At 39.9% G+C, this 10,122-nt stretch overlaps 2 protein-coding genes across 4 annotated transcripts; one reads left to right on the top strand and one right to left on the bottom strand.

Annotated features, from left to right (window-relative positions):
- The first annotated feature begins 34 nt into the window (after positions 1-34).
- On the top strand, positions 35-7,638 carry LOC119744626 (oxidoreductase NAD-binding domain-containing protein 1-like). 2 transcript variants are annotated; one of them, XM_038220664.1, is made up of 7 exons: positions 35-227; positions 1,827-1,884; positions 2,030-2,136; positions 3,306-3,447; positions 4,053-4,298; positions 5,743-5,836; positions 6,213-7,638. In XM_038220664.1, the coding sequence occupies exons 1-7, from the start codon at positions 139-141 to the stop codon at positions 6,377-6,379; spliced, it is 903 nt and encodes a 300-aa protein (XP_038076592.1). In that variant the 5' UTR covers positions 35-138; the 3' UTR covers positions 6,380-7,638. The 2 variants fall into 2 exon arrangements, with proteins under 2 accessions (XP_038076592.1, XP_038076590.1); XM_038220662.1 differs by lacking the exon at positions 3,306-3,447 and adding an exon at positions 2,657-2,798 and having other exon boundaries at positions 36-227.
- On the bottom strand, positions 7,560-9,921 carry LOC119744627. 2 transcript variants are annotated; one of them, XM_038220665.1, is made up of 5 exons: positions 9,803-9,921; positions 9,430-9,590; positions 8,864-8,920; positions 8,333-8,384; positions 7,560-8,142 (listed from the first exon to the last, which is right to left on the bottom strand). In XM_038220665.1, the coding sequence occupies exons 2-5, from the start codon at positions 9,584-9,586 to the stop codon at positions 7,992-7,994; spliced, it is 417 nt and encodes a 138-aa protein (XP_038076593.1). In that variant the 5' UTR covers positions 9,587-9,590; positions 9,803-9,921; the 3' UTR covers positions 7,560-7,991. The 2 variants fall into 2 exon arrangements, with proteins under 2 accessions (XP_038076593.1, XP_038076594.1); XM_038220666.1 differs by having other exon boundaries at positions 8,864-8,917; positions 9,803-9,912.
- Positions 9,922-10,122: the final 201 nt, after the last annotated feature.

Raw genomic sequence — 10,122 nt, 5'->3', positions numbered from 1 at the left:
TCACCAGCGCTTTCAGATTATCGCCATCGCACGGTGGCGCTACATACATGCAGCGATCCATAATACACCGTGGGTCAACCTTCGTCCTGCTTTTCCACGGACTTTGAGCTGGGCCTTTTAAATCTTATTAATAGGAGAATGAGCGTGATGCTTGTTAGTCTATTGTTCCGCACTCCTCACCAGTGTTTGTGTTTGACCTCAAAGCACGCTGTAGGAATCACGAAAATGTAAGTTGTGACTAGCTTGAGTGACTCCAGCTGACATGCTCATATTCATTCACATGTAGCGCTGGAGGAAGGCCTGTGCGTTTCCATGTGGTAGCAAGAGACCCTAAAAAAATGGCCTCTCCAAAAATTGTTCATTTTCACCTCTAATATCCCACCCCAGAGTTCACCCACATACCTCATAATTTCAGCAGTCATTTACGAAGCCTAATGATCGATTTGAAACAAGACCAACAAAAAAAAAGTGAAAAATCTTGACGATTTCGGTGGCTTGTCCGTAAAAATACGCCTGTTCCAACGGCTGTATTCCATTTTGTTTTGCTAATTATATTAATGTATGCATCACGTGATGATGACATCAAAAAATCGGCGCGCCTGATGTATGTGGGTACCACACCGCTTTCAGGCGCCGCAAGTGAGTTCAATTTTCGTCTGGTGCGTTGTCGCGGAAAGCAAGACAACGAGAATGCTCTCCACGGCAACGCACCAGACGAAAATTGAACTCACTTGCGGCGCCTGAAAGCGGTGTGGTACCCAAATACATCGTGCGCGCCGATTTTTTTTTATGTCATCACGTGATGCATACATTAATATAATTAGCAAAACAAAATGGAAGACAGCCGTTGGAACAGGCGTATTTTTACGGACAAGCCACCGAAATCGTCAAGATTTTTCACTTTTTTTTTGTTGGTCTTGTTTCAAATCGATCATTAGGCTTCGTAAATAACTGCTGAATGTATGAGGTATGTGGGTGAACTCTGGGGTGGGATATTAGAGGTGAAAATGAACAATTTTTGGGAGAGGCCATTTTTTAGGGTCTCTTGCTACCACATGGAAACGCACAGGCCTTCCTCCAGCGCTACATGTGAATGAATATGAGCATGTCAGCTGGAGTCACTCAAGCTAAGTTGTGACCAGCATGTAGCAGGGATGACCGGACTAGGGCCAGGCATTAATTTATTAAAGTTGATAAACTGATCTGATCACTCATTGAAAATAAATAGGCTGATAGGGTGGGTGGGTAGGGGAGGGGGGGGGGGCGGGGGTTTGACACCATAAAAGATTTATGTTAAAATATAGACGGTACTTTTTTAGGTACTTAGCAGACACGGTGAGGGAAAATTTGCAAGTTTAGGAAAACGTTAATATTTAGGCCTATAGTAAAAAAGGTTAAGGTCCCGAAAAACACACCATTTTTACAACTCGGCAGAAAGTCCTTAATGCCTGGTAAACTGGACGAAAATTGCCACTTGAAGGAGTTTTGGCAACGCAAAAAGAGAAATTTCCGATGCCGCGATAAGGGATGCCGTGATATTAGGGAGTCCGCGACCATAGTAAAATGTAATGTAATCTTCGCTATTTACAAATACCATTTTAATGGTTGCAGTAGTACTTTACCCTTACCCTAAGCAATGCTAAGACTCAAAACTTTAAATGGTTTGTCAACTTTAGTTATGTACCCTAGGCCTTTAGCCGGCCTAGCCTCTCGACCACGCATCCACACAACTTTTATAATTTAGTTGATAGTACATGTAGGCTAGGCCTATTGACAATTCACCAAATACTTTTCAATAAATTGCAATTTGTTCCACCACTCACCAGATTGACAAGAAAAATGAGTGACCATCTTGACAGAACAGCCCACAACTTCAGGCAGTCGGTAAGGATATGGGAAACTATACCCTTTATCATGTGTGTTCTTTGCTCTTGGCCTTGTTGGTAAGACTACAAGTATTGTGAGCAAGGTCCAGCATGGCAAGGGTAGTATTGTGGAGTGCAAATGATTCCATTTACTTTTCTTGCAGGGAATCAGTGATGCCACCATTGTGTCAGTAAAAGATGCTTCTGCTACAGTCAAACTGCTGACGCTGCAAGTTGCAAACCCACATTTCAGTTTCAAAGCAGGGCAATGGTAGGTACATGCAGTGAGCACAAGACATGTATTCATTTGTTGACAATAAAAAGCTTATTGAATGCCTCTGCTTCTGCTTAATACTGTGCAATCACCTCCATTTGGCGGTTTTCACACAGCTCAGTGTGGAAGTGTATCAAGCTAAATTTTGAAGTGCGCCTTGGTAGTTTGAAATGCAGCTGGCCGGCAGGGGGAAAAAAACGAACATGGTTAGACACAATTAACAACGACCTCAAAGCCCTAGGCAGCATAGACCTGAACAAGGAGACCAATGACAGAGCTGGCTGGAGACAACAGATCAGACGCGCAATGTTTAATTAGGAACGAGTGCGCAACAGACGACGAGTGCATGATACGCATTCCCATCCATGTGGTACTGTCAGCCAATCAACTTAAAGACCAAAACCAATAACCCAAACATATTTACTGGACTCTACTGAATCAAACAATTGTTTGGCATTTAACAATACCATTTATTCTCAACACTTTTAGTTACTGTAGCATTAATCTTTAAATTTAGGGTGGATTTTTTCATCCCTGGTGTTGAGTTGTTCACGGGTTTCTCCATGACCTCAGCCCCCAGCAGACTCCAGCACGACACGACCTTTGACCTTGCTGTCCAGAAAAGTGACTACCCACCCACCATGTGGGTTCACACAGAGGTAATGTGCAACGTAACCTGTCTGCATTAGAAAGACTCATACATGAAGTTAAATCCTAGTCTTGCTGAATCAGAAAATATCAAACAGCTAACAGATTTCGTTAGCTGTTTGTGGATGGATTCATTTAATAGGCTGACCAATTTTACTGTTCGATTCTTATGCCTAAATCCTCACTTAGCATGCTTAGGGTTAAAAATGTACTGTCTGTGTTTTATTTTTGTGTTTCACCCCCAAAAAGTTGTTTTTTAAATGAGACTTCGAATGAAAAACAAAACGGCCCATGTTAAGGCATTAAATGTTACAACAAACGAATGTAGATAGCTTTTCACCAATAAGCAGGCAGGTTCACTGTACATCCAAAGTGTGTAGTCAGTCATGGGACAAACAGTACGATTGACTGTGTGGTGTTAGAAGTTGTGCTAGAATTTCAGGCCCAAATACATGTAGATATCCTGCACTGTGCCACCCACTTTTATTTACAGTATCATTTTTGTCTCTGTTTTCAAGGGTTGACTTTTTCATTCCCGGCGTGCATACAGTGGGTGGCTATTCCATGTTCACACCTCCCTTGTCCCTAATGAAGGATTTAAGAATGGGCTTAGCAGTGAAGTACAGTGAACATGCCCCAGCATATTGGGTTCATAAGCAGGTAATAAGAATGCATGAGTAACAGTGCATTTGTAACGCTATCAACCAGAAATGTCCGATTCGCTTTCGTTGCAGACAAAATGTTTGAAATGTAAAAACCAGCAATTGAATTTAAGAAATCTGGTCACCATTTCAGACTTTTTATGTCTTTTACAGGTTTACATAAAATGTCTGAAGCGGTCACCAAATGTCTAAAATGTAATCGCCATTGGTCACTTTTCAGACATGTTGTGAGGAATAAAAGCATTTCAGACAATTCTGGTTCTAGTAGGAGGATATGCTTTTCTTCAAAATTGTATTGCTTGGTTGAACAAAAAGTGAGCTGAGCTCTTTGGCTTTGCGATGTAAATTGCATTTTGGCAAGTGTCATGAACATGAATCTGATTTGATTTTGTAGCCTGGTTTTCATTTTTTCATTCCACATAAATGACATTCAAAAGCTTTCCTTTTCATTTCCTGAGAAGTTACTAATATGTAAAGTTAATAACGGGTACTGGATTCCATAAGCTTGAACAGGCTCCTGACATCATCAGTGGTCGGGTACCCGGGTACCTGGTTCCGATGCACAGCCTAGTTACACTTACCTGTGTGTGTTTTTTTTTGCAGTGTCAAGTTGGAGCCAGGGTTGGTGTTCGTGTGGGCGGTGACCAGATCATCTATGACCCTTCACCTAGTGATCCTAGCTGGGACATCCTACTCATAGCAGGAGGTATCGGCATCAACCCGATGTATTCCATACTCCAACACGCCAGGGATCTCCACGTACGCAGTCTGTCAGAATCTAGCGCGTACAGGCCAGGGAGAGTGGAGTTTCTGTACAGTGCATCCCATACTGATGAGCTTATATTCAAGGTGGGTTCATATTGGCTAATTGGGTGGGTGGGTGGGTGGGTGGGTGGGTGGGTGGGTGGGTGGGTGGGTGGTGGGTGGGTGGGTGGGTGGGTGGGTGGGTGGGTGGGTGGGTGGGTGGGTGGGTGGGTGGGTGGGGGTGGGTGGGTGGGTGGGTGGGTGGGTGGGTGGGTGAGTTTGTTTTACATACGCAGTGTGGACTTCCGAACAAAAGACGTCCACATAATGTAGGTAGCACCGACGTTGTGTGGACTTACCCCACGTCCACACAGTGTTTCCCCATTTCTGGAAAACAGGTTTAGAGGCATTTTTGGGTTAGGTTTATCTGTAGCAGAATGAAGAGAAACACTAAAGGGAATCATAGAAAAAAAATTGGGTTGAAAGAGTTTTCACAGTTTGAGAAAAATGAGTTTTTTCACTGGTTTTTCTTAACTACACGAAAGCAATGGAAAGTCCACACTAGTCATGTGAAACAAGTGTGTGTGTGTGTGTGTGTGTGTGTGTGTGTCCGGACAAATCTTGTCAGCGCGATAACTTGAGAAATACTTAACATATGAACTTCAAATTTGGTTTGTGGATTGTTCTTGGTAATCCTAAGAAGCCTTTCGCATTTGGGGCCAAAAGGCCAAAGGTCAAGTTCACAGTGGCTAAAACAATAGAAATCTTGTCAGCGCGATAACTTGAGAAATACTTTACATGTGAACTTCAAATTTGGTTTGTGGATTGTTTTTGACAATCCTAAGAAGCCTTTCGCATTTGGGGCCAAAAGGCCAAAGGTCAAGTTCACAGTGGCTAAAACAATAGAAATCTTGTCAGCGCGATAACTTGAGAAATACTTTACATGTGAACTTCAAATTTGGTTTGTGGATTGTTTTTGGCAATCCTAAGAAGCCTTTTGCATTTGGGGCCAAAAGGCCAAAGGTCAAGTTCACAGTGGCTAAAACAATAGAAATCTTGTCAGCGCAATAACTTGAGAAATACTTTACATGTGAACTTCAAATTTGGTTTGTGGATTGTTCTTGGCAATCCTAAGAAGCCTATTGCATTTGGGGTCAAAAGGTCAAGTGTCAAGTTCACAGTGGCTAAAACAATAGAAATCTTGTCAGCGCGATAACTTGAGAAATACTTAACATATGAACTTCAAATTTGGTTTGTGGATTGTTCTTGGCAATCCTAAGAAGCCTATTGAATTTGGGGCCAAAAGGTCAAGGGTCAAGTTCACAGTGGCTAAAACAATAGAAATCTTTTTTTTATTCTGAGATTATAGGGATTAGGGATTAATTCATATAAAACCTACAGAAGACACTAATGCTGTCAATGAATGTTCCATGTGACCAAGGTACATGTAAGTTGATGTTAAAAGAGTGGTGTTATGTCATGGGAACAGTCACGGTTGCGGGGCATTTGTGTTTGTAAACACACCTGACTTGTTTTGTACTTAATTCAGGACTCAATTCAGACGATAGCAAGTGATACAGAAAATATATCCTGCCACTTTTACATCACCAAAGAGACCATTGTACCAGCCAGCCACATATCAGGTAAAGTACTACACATTGGTATTTTGTGTTTTGAGTTTAAAATGACAACAGTTATAAGTAGTCATAAAGACAGGTTGCTGCTTTCATACTGATATGTTTAAAGTTACTGGAACAATAAAAAAAATGTACACTGGCAAACATACATTTATGTACACGGTCAACAATGTCGGTTGTAATGAAAGCAGTTGGATCTTTAACTATGCGTAGTGATTTTTTTAAAGAGAATTCACTGATACCTCGTAAAAGAAAAACAAACGTGGTAAAGCGTATTGCTGTGAGACACATTCATTGTGTTAGATTCAGTGGTTTGGGGTCAAATTTGTAGCAAATGTATGTGTGAGTTTGCATCCGAGTGAGCTGTCTTCATTTACTACAGACCACAGGATAAACGAGGCAGATATAGCCACATCACTGCAGAGACTGGACAAAGACAGACTGAGATGCTTCCTATGTGGCCCCCCACCCATGATAGCAGACATGGAGACACACCTAGAGAGACAAGGGGTCAGACCGGATCAGATACATTGTGAGAAGTGGTGGTGATGAGGTGAAGTAGGATCTATCGGCAAATGCATGTGTTGTTGTAGGAGTGTAGCAAGGGATTTGTATCTAAGATTCTTTACTATCAGGCATGTGAAATTTCTGATTTCTAGAGATTTCCATGTTTTAATCAACCCCCTCACCGTTTTATTTTTTGCGTGACTCAAAATGTTTAAGTCCGTCCTGCACACATAATTCCAGTAAAATGTCTTTATTTTTTAGGCCTAGTCAACGTGAATCACAAGTTGTGCATTAGTATCGGGCAATATACTCAGCACAGTGTGCGTTTTCTGGCAAGTAAGTCTGGGACTAGACTAGCCAGCCGTGTGGCTGTGCTTTGTTTTCATTGAAAGCACGTACTCTTCAGTTTAGGTATTTTCGTACTGCTTTATCATGTGTTCTAAGAACAATGGGGTTTTTTTTCATCAAAACCACACCCTTCCTTTTACTGCATTGACTCTTGCAACAAACATGCATTTGTCATGTTTTATTTATAGAAAATTTAGGTGCAATTTGATAACACCATTTATCAGATTATCAGATTTTTGTTTTATATCAAACATCTGTATTTGGCTGTTTTGGACAACTTCCTTAAACTTTAAAGTGAATGAATGCAATACCACTGGGAATGTATCCCTACTGACACAAACACTACAACATAGACCAAAGCCCCCAGGGAGTTATCTGTGGTGCAAAACAATATTTAGTATTTAGTATGAAATTGTAAATTAATCAATTATTGTAAATGACATGTTCTATCCTAAAGCTGTACTTACATTATGAACCTTTTTGGTGTTATCTTTACTGCTTAACATTTTTGTAATACCAATTTAATCATAACCGTCTTCCAAGTAATCAGATTACTAGATGCAGTAAATCAGCTGATGTAGTTAATTCTGATGTGAACTTTTGTAAAAATTAATCGAGAAAGGCTCTGCTTCCAACCACAATGAAACTAATAGTGTTTTCCAAGTGCTGTTGAGGAAATCAAAATACAACAATTTTTACTTTATGAGAAGCCATTCACTTTATTCATTTTAAAGTTTTAAAATAAAGGAGAACAAATCGTGACAATTTCAGTCTGCACCACTGTTTATGAGTTTTGGCATTAATTTACTCTGCAACTTTCATGTGTGACAAATGATATTTCCATCTTTTCTTTAGTGTTGAAAAGTTTTTTAAGTTTTTTAAGATACTTTTTGTAACACATGAAAAGTTATTCTTATAAAATAAAGTCATCCCAAATGGGAAGTTAAACAGTACAAAAGCCTTCATTGGGTTTGTTTTAGATGTGAACATTTCTATTCTGTTTCAAGTAAATGAAGCAGCTTGCATAATTGTTAAAAGTGCAAGTTGAATTGAAAATTCAATAGTAGAATACCTCAAGACCTTTTTTGCTACGTTTTGAATTGAAATATTGGAATCAAAAATGGAACAGGGTGTATAATTTTGTGGAAGTACAACATTTTGAAATGTCATTTTGAAACATTGAGTAACTGTAACTTGTGATGACTGGTAAGGACTTGTGATGACTTATGGGGACTTGTGATGGGCTTGGCAATAACACTAGGGGCTCCTTGATCGATGTTTGATGCCTGGATAATGTTGAACGTAGCTAAGGTACAACCTGCAGAGTCTGGGAGAGTTTCCTGAGACGGTTGATGAGCTGCTCCTTCTGATGCAGCAAGTGGGCCTCCATTGCTTTGGCCTCCTGTAAGAGCTTGTCCACCCTGGTGGGACAGAACAGCTCAAACTGCTCGCTCTCTCTGTAAAGGATTCCATCAGTAACATAGATCACATCAGGGCCTTATTTCACAGAGGTGCTCAACAGAAAGTCTCTCTTTACTAAGAAAATCTTTGTGCTTAGCAATCTTTAGCTGGACCTTTTTAAAATGATGTAGGCCTATTCAATAATCATTCGGAAGCACTTGGGTAAATATTTAAAATATAACTTACAGCATCAGTTGCTCCCATTGTAGACAAGCTGTCTTCATACCTTGGCCTATAGCTGTTATCATAGTAACAAAGATAAATCTATTACAAATTGAGATGTTTCATTATCAACACTGTTTACAAGACAAAGGATTATGGCAGAGAGAATTCTCCAAGGTATGAATTCCATCCGATAAGAGAATTCTCCTGTTCGAATCTATTCTTCTTCACTTATAGCTAGTTCTCAAAAGTAACAAAATGTCTTGCCCGCCCCCCCCAAAAAAAATGCTCTTTGCAAACCTTAAGCTTCAACCCCAGCAAGTATTGACCCTGATCAGATCACCCACTTATTACCTAAAACATACAAAAATTGATTATTTAGAATATTATTTATTTGAAAATTAATACAATATATTTGAGAGTAAACAAAAGCTCTGTATCTTAATGTCAATTTCTCTAGTCTTGTCAAATTTAATCCCGGATCAAGACTCCATGATAAACAATCCCTAAATCACACATCTACCCTATCAAACTTGTAACGAGTACTTTTCTTACCTTTCACTGTATGCTGCAGGTGTTTCTCATTGCCAGCTGAAGAAACGCTGCCATCTGCTAGCAGAGGTCAAATATATTAAAACAACTTGTTTTACCAAAATATTAATGGCAAGCAATGTCTTGATGATTCAAGTGCAGTCAAAGGGATTTCTTAATTAATGGGTGGAAAACTCTTTTTTTGGGGGGGGGCATCTTCTATCCTTGTAAAATGTGTTTTTGTTTTGGGTTGTCTTAGCATAAACAGCTTAACCGCCCTAGTAGACTGGTTCCCTGCATTCTACGCAACCTTTATTATTGATCCCGATAGGATCAGTCTATATAAACCCCAGATTTATATTTTCGTTTCTCTGTCTTTCTGTCCTTTTTTTAAGTATTTTTTTTTAAAAGAAAAACTTGTCTTTTGATTGACAAAATAGCAATTAAAAAAAAAAAATTCTTTTTGGCGAAATTCTAATATGGCATGGACATTACATCCCTAAGTCTCTGAGCTCTTTGGAGTCTGTGTCGATGCAATGAACACATGCAGTAATTACAAAGTTCAGGCCTTAGTCCACTAATTAATTCACCTTTCAGGTCAGCACTATGCAGGGTGCGATCATTGTTTTTTAGTTCACCAATAGCAGCTCTAGCTGTCTGGTCAGACTGGGGATGGAGAGATCCTTCTGGGATGGGCTGCCGCTCATCTGAGGCATGCTCTAAGCTTAGTGATGGAGACTCTGCCATCGTTCTGCCATATAAAGATACACAAGCAGACAAAAAGAAAATAGGCCAGTCCCCAATAATATTAATAGGAAATATGGGACTAAAGTTAAAGAATTAGCAATTCACTGCATTGGCAATTGCTTTAAATTTTATAGATGAGTTATGTTTAACGTGTTTGTATGGCAAAGGCTACACAATGATTTGTGTGTGTCTCAGCTCAGCATAATATTAACTCACCGGTTAACGTGACTGCTGCAAAAAAAGGACACAATTTTCGATTAAGAATTGACTTTGGAGTTCAGATTAACAGCGCCCTCATCGTCAGGACAAACTTTTCTTGACGTCATCAGACCGCAGGTTTTAGACTCTGCTCAGCCGTAAAACAATCTAGCGGGGATATGTCACGCTACAAAATAGGGCTATGACGTTACTATACTAAGATGTATCAGAAGGTAGTCCATTAGTTTAAGTGCTCATCACTGCTGTTATCTAGCTCATCTCTATAACCCACCTCTCGGTTTAAAAATGGCAAGGAGTTAGTTCTCCCATTCAAGCCA

The sequence above is a fragment of the Patiria miniata genome, unplaced genomic scaffold (genome assembly GCF_015706575.1).
Source record: "Patiria miniata isolate m_02_andy unplaced genomic scaffold, ASM1570657v1 HiC_scaffold_7, whole genome shotgun sequence".
In the NCBI taxonomy this organism is placed as follows: Eukaryota; Metazoa; Echinodermata; class Asteroidea; order Valvatida; family Asterinidae; genus Patiria; species Patiria miniata.
The sequence above is the reverse complement of the archived record's forward strand: the minus strand, read 5'-3'. Positions and strand labels throughout refer to the sequence as shown.

Bases quoted from the DNA above. Each gene is read 5' to 3' on its own strand.
- LOC119744626 (XM_038220664.1), top strand. From the start codon at position 139: ATGAGCGTGATGCTTGTTAGTCTATTGTTCCGCACTCCTCACCAGTGT. The intron at 4,299-5,742 runs GTGGGTTCATAT...TACTTAATTCAG, and splicing joins CTGATGAGCTTATATTCAAG to GACTCAATTCAGACGATAGC. The intron at 5,837-6,212 runs GTAAAGTACTAC...CATTTACTACAG, and splicing joins ACCAGCCAGCCACATATCAG to ACCACAGGATAAACGAGGCA.
- LOC119744627 (XM_038220665.1), bottom strand. From the start codon at position 9,586: ATGGCAGAGTCTCCATCACTAAGCTTAGAGCATGCCTCAGATGAGCGG. The intron at 8,921-9,429 runs GTGAATTAATTA...GACCTCTGCTAG, and splicing joins GCATAGTGCTGACCTGAAAG to CAGATGGCAGCGTTTCTTCA. The intron at 8,143-8,332 runs GTAAGTTATATT...AATCCTTTACAG, and splicing joins CAATGGGAGCAACTGATGCT to AGAGAGCGAGCAGTTTGAGC.